The sequence below is a fragment of the Chelon labrosus genome (assembly GCF_963514085.1).
Source record: "Chelon labrosus genome assembly, chromosome: 15".
In the NCBI taxonomy this organism is placed as follows: domain Eukaryota; kingdom Metazoa; phylum Chordata; class Actinopteri; order Mugiliformes; family Mugilidae; genus Chelon; species Chelon labrosus.
In genome coordinates, this window is record NC_140348.1 from 26894023 (window position 1) to 26914024 (window position 20002).

At 47.1% G+C, this 20002-nt stretch overlaps 1 protein-coding gene across 1 annotated transcript in view; it reads right to left on the reverse strand.

Annotated features, from left to right (window-relative positions):
- Positions 1-20002, reverse strand: part of arfgef3 (ARFGEF family member 3) — a gene marked incomplete at its 5' end in the record, with an annotated part of 40888 nt that overhangs the window by 12506 nt on the left and 8380 nt on the right. The window contains 23 exons of the mRNA XM_084561236.1: positions 175-278; positions 656-778; positions 2016-2157; positions 2255-2434; positions 2801-2946; positions 3317-3450; positions 4277-4591; positions 5649-5799; positions 5948-6058; positions 7662-7877; positions 8905-9012; positions 9871-10036; positions 10137-10303; positions 12380-12732; positions 12858-13456; positions 13558-13690; positions 14123-14235; positions 14431-14678; positions 14826-14950; positions 15229-15333; positions 15827-15911; positions 17314-17359; positions 17461-17577. Of these exons, the coding sequence (XP_084417362.1) occupies positions 175-278; positions 656-778; positions 2016-2157; positions 2255-2434; positions 2801-2946; positions 3317-3450; positions 4277-4591; positions 5649-5799; positions 5948-6058; positions 7662-7877; positions 8905-9012; positions 9871-10036; positions 10137-10303; positions 12380-12732; positions 12858-13456; positions 13558-13690; positions 14123-14235; positions 14431-14678; positions 14826-14950; positions 15229-15333; positions 15827-15911; positions 17314-17359; positions 17461-17577 (3987 nt within the window). The remainder of the gene's footprint in view (positions 1-174; positions 279-655; positions 779-2015; positions 2158-2254; positions 2435-2800; positions 2947-3316; positions 3451-4276; positions 4592-5648; positions 5800-5947; positions 6059-7661; positions 7878-8904; positions 9013-9870; positions 10037-10136; positions 10304-12379; positions 12733-12857; positions 13457-13557; positions 13691-14122; positions 14236-14430; positions 14679-14825; positions 14951-15228; positions 15334-15826; positions 15912-17313; positions 17360-17460; positions 17578-20002) is intronic.

Below are 20002 nucleotides of genomic sequence, written 5' to 3' on the forward strand. Positions count from 1 at the left end.
CTAATATGCTTCTGCTGCATATGTCCACTCATTCATAAAGAACTGAGACTGCCCCAACACAAAGAAGGGTTACTGGTGAAAGTTTAAGTGCAATAAATGAACAAAGGGTTGCTGATTAAGGAACATTATTGCAACACCCAGTGAGAACAGGGCGGCGGAGTGTCATGTTCCTACCTGCGAACATTTGCGAAGGTAGTCGAGAGCTGGGAGGCAGAGGTCAGTGGAGCTGTAACCCGACACATGGACACAATCTCCAATCTCCTTAAAGTCCACCTCGCCTACACACAAACACACAATCACATAGAAAATAACATAAATTATAATATATAGATATGTATTTATGTATCAAACCAAAATAGGCGCTGCAATATTTTGCCACAGATTCACCAAATTAGATTGGAGAATCATAACAGGGGGAAAAATAATAATAATAATAATGACATTTTGCAAGAAACTTAAGCTCTCCCATAAATCCCCTCCCCTCCTCCTCATGTGTATTAAATATGTGACGTAAATACAAACCCTCCACACATGTCATGAGCATCTTATACCAAACCCCGCGGTTTACAGCCTGATTCTGGGAAGAATAAAGAATCCCAGGAGGCTTGAAAAGTATAATTTAAAAGCTGGAAAACCAGCTGAGACGGAGACAAACCTAAGCCTTTGACGAACTTCATGAGGCACATGATGTAGTCAGTGGCAGCGTTGGCAAAAACTTGGATGTTGTCAGTGTTGATGAAAGCCTCGAAGACATCGAACACCGGAGCCTGAGACTTCCCTGAAGGAAAGAGAAGGAGGCAATGTGTTAGTAAAGGATTTACAGCACATTTTGTTATGTTACAGCCTTATTCCAAAATGGATTCAATTATTTATTTTCTCAAAATTCTACACACAAAACCCCATAATGATTTTTGCAAATGTTTTAAAGGAATCACATGACCATAAGTATTCCCAGCCTTTGCCATGAAGCTCAAAATTGAGCTCAGGTGCATCCCGTTCCCACTGGTCATCCCTGAGATGTGTCTACAGCTTAACTGGAGTTACTGGACTTAAATCTGGGCCTCAAGGGTACAGAAAGATTTATGGTGCTTCAATGAGCACAGTGGCCTCCATCATCTGTAAATGGAAGAAGTTCGGAACCACCAGGAATCTTCCTAGAGCTGGCCGGCCGTCTAAACTAGGCCCTAGTCAGGGAGGTGACCAAGAACCTGATGGTCACTCTGTCTGAGCTACATCATTCCTCTGTGGAGAGAGGAGAACCTTCCAGAAGGACAACCATCAGTGCAGCAATCCACCGATCAGGGCTGTATCCAGATGGAAGCTACTCCTTAGTAAAAGGAACATGGCAGCCCATCTGGAGTTGGCCAAAAGGCACCTGAAGGACTCTCAGACCGTGAGAAACAAAATTCTCTGGTCTGATGAGATAAAGACCGAACTCGTCGACGTGAATACCAGGCGTCATGTTTGGAGGAAACCAGGCACCGCTCATCACCAGGCCAATAGTATCCCTACAGTGAAGCATGGTGGAGGCAGCATCATGCTGTGGAGATGTTTTTCAGCGGCAGGAACTGGGAGACTAGTCAGGATAGAGATACAGAGACACTCTGGATGAAAACCTGCTCCGGTGTGCTCTTGACCTCTGACTGGGGCGACGGTTCATCTTTTAGTTTCACAACAACCCAAAGCTCAAGATATCAAAGGAGTGGCCTCAGGACAACTTTGTGAATGTCCTTGAGTGGCCCAGTCAGAGTGTAGACTTGAATCCGATTGAACATCTCTGGAGAGATCTGAAAATGGCTGTGCACCGACGCTCCCCATCCAACCTGAAGAAGCTGGAGAGGTGCTGCAAAGAGGAACGGGCAAAACTGGACAAAGGTGTGCCAAGCTTGTAGCATCATATTCAAAAAGACGTGAGGCTGTAATTGCTGCCGAAGGTGCATCAACAAAGTACTGAGCAAAGGCTGTGAATACTTAGGTACATGTGATTTCTTAGTTTTGGTCCTCCTCAGACATACCCATGGAGTATTCTCCCAGCAGGTAGTCCTTCGTGTCCGTCTTGCTGCTGTGCACCGTCCTCAGAGCGCTGAACAGAGGCCTCCATCCCGACAGGATCTGAGGAGAACACATCTCCACCAGCTCTCCTATCGACGTGACCACCTACAGCAACGCAAGCAGCACAGGAGCATCTTCAGAACCGAGAGGTCAAATAAAAGCGTCAGACTGACGTTCATACGTAAGAGCACGGAGCTCTGACCTGGTCCTGGACGTCCTCGTCACAGAGCTCCAGCTGCATGATGTGCTCAAAGGGCCTGAACAGAGCCTCGTTGAAGTGGAAGTGGGGGAGCTCGGCCCAGCTCGTCAGCACCTCCGTCAGGACGTCGTGGATGAAGGAGACGGCCTTCTGGGACACGTGACGCTCTTTGTGACACGCAGCCTGCAAGAAGGGGAAGCTTTTAACTTTTATTACTGAATTAAGTTCATACTAGTTATGATAAGGGACAAATAAAACTGCTGCTGGCTGAGCTAAATAAAGAGAGGAGAGGTGAAAACGGTAGCTCAGCAGTCTGCATAAATGTAGGAGGTTAACCAACTGTTTTTTATGTAATCAAAGACTTTAACTTGAACACCAGACACTGAGGAAGTCGTTCAAGTTTAAGTAGTCGATCCATATAACATCCTTTTATTATTTCACCTGAACATATCACTGATTTTTACACCATTTTCTGGTGTCGCTGTTATGTTATAATATTAATTTAACATTTAAATTGGAATACAAAGCCAAACAAAACATTCTCCCTACCTCCACCAGGTGCGGCGCCACCACGCTCCAGGCCCTCATCATGTGGAGCAGAGGTCGGTTCTTGTTCCTGACGATTCGCAGCATGGACTCGCCGAGGCGGAAGAGATGCAGAGCGCTGCGGCGGTCCAGCGTCGACTTGGCCTCACCTACGGAGGCACACAGGGGGACACAGACGTCTCTGTTTCAGCTTCATATGCTGATATATTTCAGCTGATATTCATTTATTAAGTGTGTCATAGTTTAATCAGCCCCCAGGTGAGAGATTGTGTGTAGGTAGTCAAACAATATGGCAGAAAACATGGAGTTCTGACATCCAGATAATCTCAAATTAACTTGAGACTTATTAGTTAATGCTGGAGCTGGTATTAATAAGATACTCCACTAAAGTGTGTGTGTACTTATTACTCTGAAGTCTTTGTTAAAGCTATGGTTCAGACGAGCAGCAGCTATAGTTAGGATGAGTGTAAGTCAACATAACGCCCTGTGACTGAAACACAGCCGAGTGTTCGTCTGTACCTGGCATCGCCAGAGAATAGTCTCCAGTCTCAGTAACGGAGTCGAACAGCTGGGACTGAGACGCCTTCCTCAGCTGCTGCAGGAAACCGACCAGGCCGACCAGGTTCAGCTTGGTGGCGGCTTCTTCAAACAACCTGAAAACACACACTGAGTGATTCACGGCGTCCACGGGAGCATCTCCGCCTTAGATTATCACGTTAAGGGCCAGAAAAGCAGAGTGAAGTGAGACGGAGTCAGAAGAAGTTGAGTCCTGACACAGAATATAAACAGTAGACTGGAACGCAGCGGCGTGGCCCTTTAAGTCGAGTGTTTTTCGGGGCGAGTGTTTACTATGTTTTGGCACCACTTTTCTTTTCAACATGTAAATGTTTTCAGTCCATCTGTTCCAAAGGATATTTGCTCCTGAAAGCAGCCCAGAGAAGTGATTACGTAAGAAATGATCCATGCAACAAACACACACAAAAACAGTATATTTACTACAGCAGTGTGTGTGTGTGTGTGTGTGTGGAGGTTTAACAAATGCTGTGAATGTTGCGTGTAGATTTAGAATGTAGGTTTATAAGTCCTGAATTAATCCTTTAAAGAAGCGATGACAACGCAAAATGTCCTCAAAATGTCTCTTAGGGTCCAAAGATCTGATTATTCGTCAACACAGTAGATCTGGACTCTGCTGCCATCTTGTGGCTGTACGCAGTCACTGCCAAGAGAACTTCTTGATTATCCATTATTAGTAGTTTGAATTTAAGTTTTCATAAACATATTTTTTACATGCTGCAGCAGGTTTATATACAGTTTTCTGGTCATATTTATTCAGTATTTTAATCTTGTACATATATATAATAATATATACATACAGCGTCTACCATTTGCATGGGAGACGCTGCAGAATGACTGGAAAAAAACACTTTCTAGCTGTGTCTTGTATCTGCTGCTGCGTGCATCGTGGTATCTCTGTCCTACCGGTCGGCCTGCGTCGACAGCGTGCACACGGCCTTGGCGGCGCTGGTCCCCGTCATGAGGCTGCCGCTCTTCAGGTCCAGGCCTCGGCCTCCTCTGCTGATCTCCCTCAGCAGCTCCTGGATGGACAGCGGCTGGATGACCGGCTGGCTCAGGCTCAGCTCCGAGGCCTCCGGGCTGGGCTCGCAGCTCAGCTCCAGGCCCAGGTCGATGCCGGCCGCCTGCTGGCTCTGCTGGGTGAAGGTGGTCAGGGAGGACGACTGTGAGGAGCCGTCGCTGAAGTGGGTGTGCTCCAGAGAGCTGATGTACTCGGTCACTCTGAGAGGGGGAGAGAGAGAGAGAGAGAAGGATTGGCCAAAAAACTTCCCAGTGAGATGAAATACTTGATATGTGTCAATGTTGAAATATTAAATTTATGAAAAATTTAAGATTTGATGAAATTACACCACTAGGGGGCTCTATAAATTAAAAAACATACACAACAAACAAAAAAACGCAAAATTCAGATCCCTCTACACACAGTGGCACGTGGTTAGCACTGACGCCTCACAGCCAGAAGGTTCTGGGTTCTAATCCAGGCCAACTGGTCCTTTCTGTGTGTAGTCTGCATGTTCTCCCTGTGTCTGCGTGGGTTCTCTCCAGGTTCTCCAGCTTCCTCCCACCGTCCAAAGACATGCTGGTTAGGTTCATTGGTGATTCTAAATTGGCCGTAGGTGTGAGTGTCTCTCTGTGTTAGCCCTGTGATAGACTGGAGACCTGTCCAGGGTGGACCCCACCTCTAGACCAATGACAGCTGGGACAGGCTCCAGGCCCCCCAAGACCTGTTTTAAGAAAACTGGCCAAACAGTCATGCTAAAGTGTGTTTTTTAAATTCTGACTGCACCGTTACTAAATCTTGTGACTGAGGTCTCCAGCTTCCCTTCGTCTTCCCCAGTATGCCTTAGGTATAGGGGGTTTATTGGACCACTGACAAATGACAAAGTCCAAACCTCCATGACATTAGAAGGAGCTGGAGTAGAAGTCTTTCTATCCTGTAGTGCCCCCTTGTGGTTGACGGCTGCACTCTCTGTGAGGCCACAGCCACTACTACCTTCATTGTTTTGCACAAAACAGCTAAATATGCAGATGACCTCTTAGTTGCATGACATTTTCCATAGTTGTGCATGATATAAAAAAACGATTCCACTTGTACTCAAAGATTTGGTGAAATGACACCTCTAGGGGGCGCTTTACATATTGTTAAATACAACAATGACAGAAAGACAAGGATGAAAGAGAGAATATGAGCTTGGACCTTTTTATAATTGCTTGCATTTCTAGTTCTGACTTTCATTAATGCCCGTATCAGATCTAAACATGCAGCGTGTGTTTGTACCTGAAGACGTGCGGCCAGCAGTCGTGGTTGTGGCTGCCCATCTCCAGTCCCACGTTCAGGATGGCGTCCATACACAGGACGTGAGCCGTGTGGAGACGAACTCCCTGAGGACGACCGATCTGCTCCAGACGCTGCTCAACACGCTGCTTCACTGCAGACACACACACACAGGATGGGTTTATGACTGAGCTGCACACAGATTAATAGAAGAGATATCTCCACAGCTGCCACTAGGTGTCAGCACAGACCCAGTTCTTCCTCTCATCCTCCAGGTGAATATATAATTAGATCTCCTGTACCTTGTGTTATGGCGTCTCCCGTCTCCCCCACATCCTTCTCCTCCTTCTCTTCCTGCACACAGGAGGCTGCAGCCATCTGGGCCAGGGCTGACGCACAGTTGGCAGCCACACCTGAAACACACAAACACATTCAGTGTGAAGACGTTCTACTGAGTTCCATTCATTCTTTCATCCTAACATCATCCTAGAACCCTTTACTTTACGTTCTCATACAAACTTTCCCTCTCACAAGAGAGATGGAGGCTTTGAGGGTTAGCGGGTCCATCCCTGGCGCATGGACCACATGATGAGGTGTCCTTGAACCTCAGGCTGCTCCTTCATTCATTCCCTCCTTCCTTCTTTCCTTTCTTCATTCTTTCTTTCCTTCCCTCCTTCCTTGCTTCCTTCTTCCTAAATTCCTTCCCTCCTACCTTCCTTCTTTCCTTCCCTCCTTCCTTCTTTACTTCCCTTCCCTTCCTTCTGTCCTTCTTGCCTTCCTACCTACCTTCATTCATTCATTCATTCATTCTTTCCTTCCTTCCTTGTTTCCTTCTTGGCTTCCTTCCTTCCTTCTTTCATTCATTCTCTTTCCATCCTTTCTTCTCTTTCCTTCCTTCCTTCTCCTAGTTTTATTTCCTTCCTTCCTTCCTTCCTTCCTTCCTTCCTTCCTTCTTCCCTTCCCATCCCTTCCTTCTTTCCTTCCTTCATTCCTTCTCTTTCCTTCCTTCCTTCCTTCCTTCTTTCCTTCCTTGCTTCCTTCTTTCCTTCTCTTAGTTTTATTTCCTTCCTTCCCCTCCCTTCCTTCTTTCCTTCCTTCATTCCTTCTTTCCTTCTCTTAGTTTAACTTCCTTCCTTCCATCTTTCCTTCCTTCTTTCCTTCCCCTCCCTCCCTCCCTTCCTTTCTTCTCCTTCCATCATTTCTTCTCCTTCCGTCCTTAAATAAATCAGATCTTAACATGTGAGAGTCTTTCCATCTTGTTCCAACATCTGGATCATGTCTCCAAGTCAACAAGCAGCTGTTGATGGTTCTGATCCAGCGGTAGGTAGAGATCCATTAGAGACAGCAGCTGGTACAATATTCTACTGACCTTTCTTTTATCTATCTGTCTATCTATCTATCTATCTATCTATAATATTCTGTCACTGTTTTTGACTCTTCTGTGACTTCTGGACACTAAGTGCACACACCCTGTCCTCCCTTCACAGCTGACATGTGTTCATTCATATTCATCAGTCCTTCTGCGCTGATAATTTCAGTCAGGTTTTCTTTCATGTCAGTCGTGGGGTCGTGCCAGTAACTGTTGTAATATCCTCTGTGAAACGTAACACAAAACCTTCAGCAGCCTGTTAGCCTTCAGAGGAGCTGCGGTATCCAGCGGGTTCAGGTTGTGGCCGAGCAGCCGTCACTGATGAAAGCGATGAATTAATGTGAGGAGGGATGAGGCCGAGAAAAGAAAATCAGCTGCTCAGACCTGACACCTGTGTAGACTTTAACTGCTTTAACTGAATCCGAATGAAATATTGTTTTCCAGTTTCCTTAGAAAGAGCTGTTTTTAGAAAGGCATCCACTAGCTGTTAAAACCAAACGGAGCGTAGACAAATCTGTTCATGCTCCACATCTGCTGTCCAGCCTGTGATCCTGACCTTTGACCCCGGGTAAAATAAAAGGTTCCCCGCAGGAACGAGCGTTGTGTCCTCGTCCTTCCCGTTAACGTATGAGACATATTTCACCCACCCAGGGCGCAGCTGAGCGCCGCGGCTTTGCGTAGGCCGTCCAGGCTCAGACAGATGGTGTCCCTCTCCCTCTGGCTCTGCTCCTTCACCCCCTCCGCTCCCAGGATGAAGGCCAGGCCCTTGGAGCTGCCCGCCATGCGACCCGTCAGCGGCGTGGACAACACGTCGATCAGGTTCTTCCACACGCCGGTGAGGATGAAGCGGGAAAACACAGCACCTGGGAAAAAAAGTTAAATGGCGTTGTTTTAGACAAAATGAGCATAAAGGTCACTCGGGATGAGTAACCATGGCAACTCTGATCAACCCTTAGTCCTCCAGGGGGGTGCAGAGGGAGCGCAGGTGTTCCCTGACTCATTTTCTCCATGTCTCTCTGCCCTCTGTCTTCACATCTACCATTTTCTGCTCACCCTCTTTATTTCTGTAAATGCACCGTGAAAAAATCAGCAGCTAAATTATGAGTCTTTTCTCAGAGCTTTGTTATTTTAATAATATGCAATCACACCTGCCTTAAATGGACACCACCCAGACACATTTTCAGGTCTCACAAAACTAATCGCATTTAATTTTCTATCGAATGTCAACTCCTAATAATCTGAGAGACAAACAGATCAAACAAGACACAACTAATTCTGATTTATATTTCACCATCAACAAACGGAGCTTCAGTGATTTTGGTGTTGTACGTGCTGTAGCAAGGGATTGCACCCTGTCTCCTGTTGCAGACCTGCTGCACAGTAGGATATAAAAGACCCTAAATATTTACCTATTCATCTGTTATGGGCCTCTTATTTTTATTTTAACTATTACTGTAGCCTGGAAGCCAGCTGGAGTCTCTCTGTTGGGAACTGATCATGCTCCAGCGACGTAATGTTTACAACAAAGTGACTCTGATTGGTTGGAGGACTATCTAACTGTGCGCTGTGGGTGAAACCCGCCCCATATTAAAATCCAGACTCCTATCCTGCCTCCTCCAGGCCTGTATTACTGTGATTAACACAGCATCACTCAGCAGCAGCTTCAGGGTATGTGAACTCCATTAGGGAGGGTTGGGACAAATACACAGAAAAATACTAAACATGATTTAGAGGTTTTTGATCTGCTGTTTGTTATTTTCTCAAAATAAGTCTGCAGGGGGAAAATGTGACAAAAGACCCGTCAGGACAGTGAGTGACTGAGTCAGACACGTTAAATGACCACTTGTTATATACGTTTACTCACTGAGGCAGTAATAATAAGCTACTGACCTGCCATCACCGTGTCGCTGCGAGCCTTGTCACAGCTGAGTGGCGACTGGCTCGACGCCCTCCTGATCAGCTGGCCTCCGATTGCACTGCTGCCCAGCCCGTCGATATCTGAGAGGAACGTAGAGGAGAGGACACGATGCTGTCACTGAGATAATTACAGAGGACGTCTGTGTTCAACTGAGAATCTGTCAGAAGTTTAGTTCATAGCTGCTGGATGTGACAAAGTGTCCTCACATGGATGAGATACAGGCAGAGAACAGATTCCTTGTTTATGTGTAGACCTCATATTAACATCCAACCTGGGCAAAGGGCCTGTGTCTCCACCTGGTCTTAATCTAAATGTGTCTCCACATGCGTCCCCAGCCAGCACTTGAGATCTGATCTCAGTTTGTGTGTCTGTAAATCAGCAGCGCCATCATGTGGTCAGTAGAATATTGTAGCAGCTGCTGTCTCTAATGGATCTCTACCTACCGCTGGATCAGAACCATCAACAGCTGCTGGTTGACTTGGAGACATGATCCAGATGTTGGAACCAGATGGAAAGACTCTCACATGTTAAGATCTGATTTATTTATGATGGTAGTTATTTAGAGAAGGAAGGAAGGAAGGAAGGAAAGAAAGAAAGAAAGAAGGAAGGAAGGAGGAAAGGAGGAAAGGAGGAAAGGAAGGAAATATGGAATCAAGGAAGCAAGAAAGCGGGGAAGGAAAGAAGGAAGGAAGGAAGGAAGGAAGGAAGGAAGGAAGGAGGAAAGGCAGGAGGTCACATGTGTCCCAGACCACCTCCACATGTGGACTGACACCAGATCAGTGTTCACACCTGGACCTGTTTAACCTGGACTCTAGAGACCAGATCAGTGTTCACACCTGGACTTTAAGGACGGACAGGTGTGATCAGGTGTCCCAGGACGGATGTTAATGAGAGGTCTGAACGGGGGCCTGTGTTACGATGCATTCGTGTGCGTGCACCTGTCAGCATGGTGATGAGCGGCAGCTTCTGGTCCTCCGTGGAGCCCCAGTACCCGGCCTCGGCTAGCAGGTTGCGCTCTAACACCTGGTGGTAAAGCTCCTCGATCCAGGCCGGTGACAGGACCACGAGGACCCCGCTGCTCTGGATCAGCCGCCCAAACTCCTTCTTCACGGCAGAAAAACAGAAACCGATGAAAATCAGAGTCGTACGTACGCTACTCACAGAGCAACAACTGATCTCATGGAGGATGTGAAGCTCTGCTCACCAGGCTGAGGACGGGAGTGAGCGCCCGCCGCCTGTAGTAGTCACAGCAGCAGAGTTTGAGATTGAGCAGCAGAGCGTAGTACGACACCAGGTAGAGGCCGTCGGCTTTCATCAGAAACTGGCAGCTCAGAGTGTCACCGGCTTCGAAACCTGGGGAGTGAATCCCACCTGGAGAGAAACGAGATGTGTTAAAAGGTGCATCTAAAGAAAGACAGGAAGACAGAAACAGATGGTGGGACGAAGGAGTTTAAAGAAAAGAAAGGATGGAGAGAATAGGAGCTGAAGTGATGGGAGAGAAGAGAAGAAGAGGGAAAAGGAAGGCAAAAAAAGTAAAAGTGGGATAAAGAGGATGAAAGTAGGAAAGAGAGACGGATGCAGGAAGGACGGAGGGAACGAGTGTAAAGGTGAGAGGAGGCGTGGAGATGGAATCTGTTCGCTGACGGAGAGTCGAGTGTTTTAATCAAAAACTCACTCTGGGGATTATAACGTCCCGACCAAATTCATTAAGTCAGTTAACCGTGGAGTTTAATTTGATTCGTAATTCTGCTCCGCTGACGTTGGGGGGGGGGGGGGGTGTCCCAGCAGGCTCGCTGTTTTCACTGACGGACCGGGAGGCGTGCCTCCAGGGCAAAGCATTTCATTAAAAGGCTGCTGCTTTTAAGCAACGGACTAAAAACCGCTGTAGCGTATACATGCGGATAATTGACCCAAATACCAGAGGTCAGCAGCTGAGATAATTGTTCTTTAGGTGATTATTTTAAGGAGCAAAACGAGCCGTCACAAAAGAAGCATGAAGAAATAATGGAAAGACTTGAACTATACTGTCTATCAGAAACTTAAAAACACTGGAGCTTTCTAATCAAAGAGAATATCACCCAAATAACAATGAGTCAGTGGTGTTATTGAACCTGCAGTAAAACTTCCACTAAAACATCGTGGAAATAGTTCATTCATTCATTCATCTTCTGGAACCACTGGTCCTCTGGAGGGTCACGGGGGGACTGGAGCCTATCCCAGCTGTCATTGGTCTGGAGGGGGGGGGTCCACCCTGGACAGGTCTCCAGTCTATCACAGGGCTAACACAGAGAGACACTCACACCTACGGCCAATTTAGAATCACCAATGAACCTAACCAGCATGTCTTTGGACGGTGGGAGGAAGCTGGAGAACCTGGAGAGAACCCACGCAGACACAGGGAGAACATGCAAACTACACACAGAAAGGAACCAGTCGGGGTCATGGATTAGAACCCAGAACCTTCTGGCTGGGAGGCATCAGTGCTAACCACCACACCACTGTGTTCTACGTGTAGTCAGGTGCACCAGCTGTCAGTTACTATATAAAACATTTAATTTCTGGTTTGCCTGAGGCACCACATCCATACTGCTAATACTTGAGTTTGATCGTCTAAAGTTCCTGCTTCAAAGCTTTACAAGATAATAATCAGGCATAACATTATGACCACCTTCCTAATATTGTGCAGGTCTCCCTTGTGGTGACTCATCAGAGAATGGACATGGGCCTTCTGAGGGTGTCCTGTGGTGTCTGGCAACACAATGTTGTTAGTGGGGGGCCTTTGAGGGGAGGGGCCTCTGTGGATCATCCCACAGATACTTGATCAGTTTGGGATCTAGTGAATTTGGAGGCCAGGTCAACACCTTGTGCTGCTCTTCATGTTTTTTTTTTAGTTGTTCCTAAAGTGTTTTTGTGTGTGTGTCTGTGTCAGGCTGCATCCTGCTGGGGATGGCTGCTGCCATCAAGGAGTGTCATTGCTATGGGGTGGGGGTGCCTGGTCTGGTCTAGGTGGGTGCTACATGTCTAAGTAACATCCACACCAATGAATGCCAGGTCTAAAAGTTTCCCAGCAGAAAACTGAACTGTCACAAGATGGTCGATGTTATTTACTTCTACTTCTACTCATAATGTTGTGGCTGATCAGTGTGTACATATAGAGACATACATATTAATTCCTGCTGTTTTTCTGTACAGTCTTCTTTTGTTCTTACACTAAACCACAGAGGAGATGACTTCATCTCTCATGCTACTACGTGTAAGTACAATAAAACATCTCCACCCTGTTCTGTATTTGCTCAGGTGTAACACTGCACAGATCACTCCTCGCTCAACAAATACACTGCGTTTGTTTAGCGTGCACAAATACAGAGATATATTCTCTTCCCACTCTTCAAGCACGTCAAAATATTAACTCACACCCCCCTCCCTCCCTCCCTCCCTCTCTCTCACCAGCCTGCAGTCCGGAGCAGAAGGTGGAGGTGAAGTTCTGCAGCGACAGGTCCACCTCGGCGGCCGTGGCCAGCCCCAGCAGCCGGGGCAGCAGCGCGGCCAGGGACTGGACGAACAGCCGGGCGCTCTGCTGGTCGGCCTCCTGGTTGCGCAGCAGCTTGAGGGACAGGGCGGCGGTGCGCAGGGAGCGGTGGCCCGGGCAGTCGCGGGGCGTCTGCTGCTCCTCCTCGGCCAGCGAGACGTTGTCGGAGCCGATGTCGGACACGTCGGAGCGTCCCGAGTCCTTCTCGGCCGCCATGGAGTACTGGTCGCACGAGTCGAACTCTGTCCGCGACAAGTCCTGCTCGTCCATACTGGTTTGACAACAGACAGAAACATGACGATCTGGGAATGTCTTTGTTGTGAACATTATTTGAACCTGTCAGATCTGGATACTGTCACCAAGGTGTAAATAACTAAAGCCCGTAAACACCTGTACCTGAAGTTGCTCTCGCTGTAACGGGACCCTCCTCCGTGGTGCGACCTGGCCCTGGACTCCACCGACAGGAAGTTAGTGATGTCGGGGTAGACGAGGGCGTGACTCCTCTGCACCACATCTGGCGGAACTACACCTCTGTCCCCATCACCTCCGCCACCCCTGTCCTTCTCTCCTTTTCCTTCCACCTCCTTCGTGGCACCTCCTCCTCCCTCCTCTCTCTGGCTGCCCTGATCCGGCCCGACGATGGGCTCGCGTTTGCTCCCCTCCTGACCCGCGCAGGACGAGGGCGAGGGGAGGCGTCCGTCCTCCCCGCACTCCTCGGGAGTGGTGTGGCCCATACCCAGGCCGAGATCCCCCGCCTCCAGATCCAGGGTGGTTTGTCCCGTCTCGGTGGTGATGCTGATGCTGATGTCGGGGCTGCGGTCGGTGGCCCCCGCGGCGGCCATGTTGGAGGAAGAAGAGGCGGGGTCCCACTGGGGCTGCTCTGAGGACAGGATGTGTCTCTGCCACCTGAAGTCGGCCTCGTTGATCTCCATGGACTCGCGGGTCGACTCGGTTCCATCCTTCAGATCCTCCAGTCGTCTGAGGAGGAGCTGAGCCTGTGAAGCAAAGCTGCTCCGTTACAACACCGTCCTGTAACTCACTGTGGACTCACATGTGCTACATTTAAGAGTCTTGGCTTTGTGTTTTTGCTGCTCACCTGCTCTGGCTGGATGCCGCGGCCCTGGGACAGTTCATCCAGGGCGCCGAGGAGAGCACAGGCGCAGGAGACGGAGGAGTAACACGCCTCGATGCCTCCCTTCATACAAGCCTCTGTCATCCCGTCCATCACTCTGTAACAGAGTCAGTTTTTATCAGAATATGATTCAGGTAACATCTGGATCTCATTATGGGGACATGTTTCAACCAATGCAGGGAAAAAACTACCTCTGCATGCAGTTTAACAGTCCTACAACCAATCAAAGCATTTTGTTGTTAATAAATTCTACTCCACGGCGCTCAGATGATGTGTACGACTACATCGATGTTGCTCTTCTGTGTCCCTTTGCAGGAACACGATCAGTTCTCAACGGAGAGACTCCAGACAAATCACTAAAGATTTGTAGGTGGGGGAGTTGGTCTGGCTTCCAGGCTATGTCTTAGAAGAGTTTAGACCTTTTCTAAAACTTCTGAGCAATTTGATGCAGCATAAATCCTAATTGTTTCTAACTTTTCCACTCAACTAAAGAGCAAAGACAGGGGGTTGGGGTGGGGCGGTTACTGACAGTTTTAGCAGGTCCAGGTGGGACTTCCTCTTTGAGAAGGAGCGCTTTCTGGTTTCAGGTTCAACCACGCATGGACCGGCCAGGTCAATAAGCCGCTGAGGACTTCCCAGAATCTATCACACACACACAGACAAATAGATTATAACATGCAGTACACGCCAAGTCGTATTTCCATAAATGCCTGAAGTTACATCCAGTTTCACACATTTCAGCATCAATGAATCCTTTGTTTATCTACACATAACAACTAGTTTTACTAAAGCTACTTATTTGAGTAGGTAAAGGAAACCAGCGGCTCCTCCACCCACCTCCTTCATGATGCGGATGGCCTCGGTGCGGTGCTGGGGAGGCGGGTACAGCAGGACCCTGTGGTAGAGGGACTGGAGCACGGGTTTCATCGACTCCACGCAGCTAACCAGACGAACCAGCTCCGCTGCGATGTAACACACCGTCCGCACCACCGGCGCAATCCTGGCGGGAGCGCTGGAGGAGCAGCCCGAGCCTCTGCCCTGGTCGGTTACACCTCCACTGGAGCAGTCCACCTCCTGGCCGAGTCCTGGGAGGAAGAAAACTGAGAGCTGAAACCTAAAGCCGTGCTGATGAAAAGCTTCTCCTCACATTTACAGTCAAATGAGTTTCATTCTTGACGTCTGCTCTACAGACGAGCCCACAGGTTGTGTAAATGTCCAGTAGATCCAGTTACCGAGGCCGAGTCTCTCCGCGAGCCGTTCTCGGTCCGAAGCCCCGATGAAGCCGTGGTGGGAAGTGATGGTTTTGTCGTTGACAGGATTCCCCATGATCGCCACCAGGGACGGACACAGCTGCTTCCTGGGGGAGGGATTCAGTTGGGTTATTTTAGGATTCTGATTTACAACACCATTTACAACCATGGAGGGACTGATAAAGAAGGATGAGAGATGTTTATTAGAGATGTCAACGTCCTATGACCCTCTGTATGAGACTGTTGGGACCTTAGGTATCTCCTTCAGCTAGAGACTGCTGCACCCAGAGTGGAACGAGGAGCTCTAGCAGCAGTCAGACTCTTTAATGACAGCATTTCTAAGAGTTTCCTCCAAAGCTTTAAAGAGTCATTAAAATAGTCTTACCAAACCAGGTCAGTGAAACTCCTGGACAGGTGCATCGTGGGGGGGCAGCTGCTCAGCATGGACAGGATGCACTCCAAGTAGAGCAGCTGCAGGAGCTGGTTATCACTGGAGGGAGGAAACCCACAATCAGTTACGCTGCTTTGATGCGTTTATATAATATTAATACGTAATAACCTGAGAGGCAGGTTGAGGCAGGTGTTCCCTCTTCTGCTGGGGTGTATACCTGAGGCTATTTGCTGCTCGTTCTCTTCTTTTATTTAACAACTTGAGGCAGCGGAACAAGTTCAGCTAAACCAAAACCTTACAGCTGAGGTGGAAAAACTGAACCGCACTAATCTTCTAATATGTCAATTTTACTTTCTTAAAAAGGCATCAACCCAAACTAATCAGTGCTAACAGAGACTGTGAATGATTATTAATAATGTCAGTTTAGAATATGAGCTAATTAAAAGCCTATTGATGCTTCTGACCGGCTGAATTATCACCGATACCTCAATGATTCTAACTTTCTTTTTCTCGCCTGATGACAGACAAAGAGGACAAACTGTTACAGAAAATGAATGAATGAACATGAGTTGATGGCCGTCTGCACGGTTACCTGTCTACTGACTCCAGCTTTTCACAGAAAACCGTCAGAACCGTCACCACATCTTCACACAGCGCCTGGCTGGTAGGAGAGATATCTGCAAACACACCGTAACAAGGTTCACTCACGGCACCTGCTTCATCTTTACATGCACGTGAGGCGATAAAGAACTCATTATTGTTTCTTCCTCTGTAATAAATAAAACAGATCACCATGCTTGGCTCTCTGCCTGCAGAGGAACCTACGTGAACAGTGTGTCAGTGTTCATGGTATCGTAAAGAACCGCCACCGGTCTCTCTGTGTGAAGGGGTTCCTTACTACCTGAAGACTGGTGATTACTTTGTGCTTTGCTTTATGACGCGATATAAAAGAGTTTGTGGTGCACACTAAACATGACTGAATGTCCACGGCCACTAGAGGCATAAAGCTTTAATGTTCAATTCACAAAGGAAGATAAACACACACTGGACAGAGGAAACCTACAGAGGAGTCCCCATTTCTTGAGCTCACCATCAGTGAGGAATAAAAGCAATTTATGTTCTTCCCTGCAGGAGGAGTTAAAGAAAAGGCCTTTTTGTCGTCTATGTCAAGAGGCTTTATAGTCTGGATCTTGGCCATCTCAAAACCGAGCGGTCTTGCTTTATTCTCCACTAATCTAACCTCAACTGAAAGCAAATGAAAACTGACTCCACTAGGGACGTCCTGATCGGTATCAGGGCCGGATCAGTATCCGCTTTGGCCAAGCCTTTATTTTAGGTCTGCCATGAACCAAAACCACGTCCCTGTAGCGCTAAGACTTCTTCTTCCTCTTCTGTTTTAATGGCGGTTGGCTAGCGTCAAAGCTGCCAGAAAATAAAAAAATAAAAACAGGAATACGTTGAATCCACTCAGGTAAAGGCTGGACAGAAACAACAAACACTGAACGCTGTGTTTAAAAGAAGAGAAACCTTTCCTGGAGAAACATCTTCCAGAGAGGGTTAGGGAGTTTATGGCAGCGTTGGATGACCAGAACATTTCTGGAGTAGAGAACACAAGGTACCAGCTACCCTCTCCACACTACATTAACTTTGACTGAAAGATTTATTGGACTGAATCCAGTCCACTCTAGGAGAAGACAAGGAAGACAAGGACAGACTTTAGGAAGCTACAGGAGACCAACTCTAGGAGAAGACAAGGAGACAAGGAAAGGAATTTTTCTTATTAAATATAAAAAGGATCAGAAAACACTTGACCGGGACGTCCCAAGACTTTACTGCAGCTTGCTTTCACATGGCGTTCCTCTGTTAATGTACAAATCTACAACTCGTCTATGCTAGACATCCAGAGGGATTCAAATGTGCATATTTTATCTTAACCTGTGTGGATTTTTCATTGTAGCTAAAATAAAGGAGATTAAAGTCCTACAAGTGCTCATGAACTCTATTATAATATACATCTGATACTGGGTGGGTTAACATAGGGAGCTGCAGAGGTGAGGGGAAGCATTGGTTAGGATGTACCTCTCCTTTGCAGCGGCGGAGCAGTCACCTCGTCTCCGTCTGCACCCTGGAGAGGAACACAGGTCAGAGAGAAATATATTCATTACGTCCTGGGCCGCTCTGTTTTACCAGTATAACGTGTACTGTGCATGTACGTGTCTGTATGACCTCCTGTCTGTGTCGTAGCTGCAAGGTCAGGTCTCCCAGTATCTGGCTCAGCGTGGCTCTGACGGCCGTGTTGATGCTGCGCTGGTGACAGCTGGACACGTAGGTCTCGATACACACCTAAAAACACACACACACACACACACACACACACACACACACACACACACAGACAATAACATCTGTCATGATCTTTCCGACGTGGGAGTCACAAAAACAGCAGAGCGCTGACGCACAGTCCCAAGAAAGCACCGCACATAGACACAGACGCTAAAACCGTCCGGGAGACTGATGGGAGGTTTCCATGGCGTCACGGGTTGCTGCGGTAACCAGACTAAGGAGCGGCAGCGGGTGGGCGGGGGGGGGGGCAGGGGGATGCATTGTCAGTGCGTGTCAAACATATTTCAGCCAGATTAGAAGGTCACAGAGTGAACACGGTGGAGAGAGACAGCAGTTAGTCAGCACACACACACAGACACACACACACACACTGCCACGCTGTATCTTAAAAATACACACAGATTTGAACACACATGGTCCCGTTGTTATGTTACGACTTGAATGCTGCAGCTTTAGTTATTAAAACTGCTCTAAGATGCTTAAAAGATAAAGATAATTAGACTAAAAGATAATTAGACTAAAAGATGCTAGAAGCCTCTGGTGCCAGTTCTTATCAGAATATGAGTCAGTTCATTATGGGGCGTATTTCAACCGATACTCCTGCACGCCACTGGACATTTGTTTTATTCCCTTTTTATTTCAGGACGGAGGCAGAAGGCGGTGAGGTCAGGAGTGTGTTCAGGTCTTCCAGCAGCAGGTATGAGAGGAGGGATGTAGGGAGGAAGCCAAGAAGCCACGTTATCAAAGTCTACTGCTTAAGTTTAGCTCACAAAATGCAAGTTATTAGTTGTAGTTGCAGTAAAGTGTGTATTCATATCTGTATTGATGTTGATTGTAAGTGGGATTCAATTAAAATACTCAAGTGAAACGCCTCAAATCACTTCATATCAGAATATGAGTCTGGTAGCACGATATTGGGATTTTATTACAGAAAGTGTTTCATCCAAAAGTTATCTGGATGTTTGGATTATTATTAATATTATTAATATTATTAAATTATAAGAGAGAAAAATACCTCTGCATGCAACTGCAGACATTTTGGTTGCAAACAAATTCAACTCCACAGCACTCAGATAACGTTCATGACCAAGTCACGCCCCAAACGATTACATTTTTGCCAAAGCAGAAACTAAAATTTCTTGGGCGGCTTCTAGGGTAATTCAGATTCAGAGGAGAAAGCAGAAATTTTGGAATGAAAGCAGTTAATCTGCCAACGCTTATCCCACAATAAAGCAGCTCCAACTATTCGGAGTATCAGATGAAGATATTTTAATTTAGATTCAATATTAAAAGTGGTTTTCTGGGTCAACAGCCTGGGGGGAAGCTCTGGACCAAAGCTGGTTTATCTGAGATCATAGTCATTTTTGCAAACATTTAAAGGATTTGGCTAAACTGCCAAAAGCACCAAATCTTGGAAATAATGCCCAGACTCATTAAACACGTTATCTGTTCACAGATTTCTGTTCTGTGCTGAAAACTAAGAGATCAAGACTCAGGTGGCGTTTAAGCAAAGACCATATCTGCTAATTGTATTCAGATTCGAGATCTTGGCAACCTCAGGGCACCACCTGCTCCCAGTCAATGACAGATCAATACGTCCTGCATCATTAGGCTGCAATGAGCATGGATGCATGTGAGACGGACGTCAGCATAAGGAGCAGCCGCCTCCCACAATGACTTTAGGAGCTTTTAAAGTTTTAATGCTGGAGCTTAATGCAAGTAATCAATGCTGCGCTTTGTTTTTTAATAGCTGCTGTTTAGTGTAAGTAAGTGTTGATGTGGATATATTCACTTACATAACAGTGGGTTTAATCTGACACATTGATGTTCAGTTTGTATTATCAGCTATTGAAACTTTCAGGGAAATTTCGCCGAAGACAAGTCATACAAATGTTTGTATCTCTGAACCTCCTCAGTTAACCTTTCCTCCATGTGTTCCATCTTTATTGATCCAAAACAGTCAATTCAAAACTTGAGGAGATGTAGAAGCAGTCAGAAACATTCAAGCAGAAACATGCTACTACCAAGCGGACCAATCACAGCGTAGTTTTCATTTCTGGGGAGGTGCACATCAGGCTATGGTGTTAGAGTCTGCAGGCCAGAGGGGGGGTCCACCCTGGGCAGGTCTCCAGTCTATCACAGGGCTAACACAGAGAGACACTCACACCTACGGCCAATTTAGAATCACCAATGAACCTAACCAGCATGTCTTTGGACGGTGGGAGGAAGGAGCCGGACACAGAAAGGCCCATGTCAAAGAAAGTTCAAACCTTTTCGCTCCCAGTGATAAAAAACTGCAGCATCTATTACTATTTGTAGATTGCGACTGATTGCTATACCTGCAGCTTTCAGTTTCTCTTCTTCTGGGTGGCGTCCCTCCCTGACAAAGTGGCACACTGGTGCACCATAATATATGGCTGTGGCC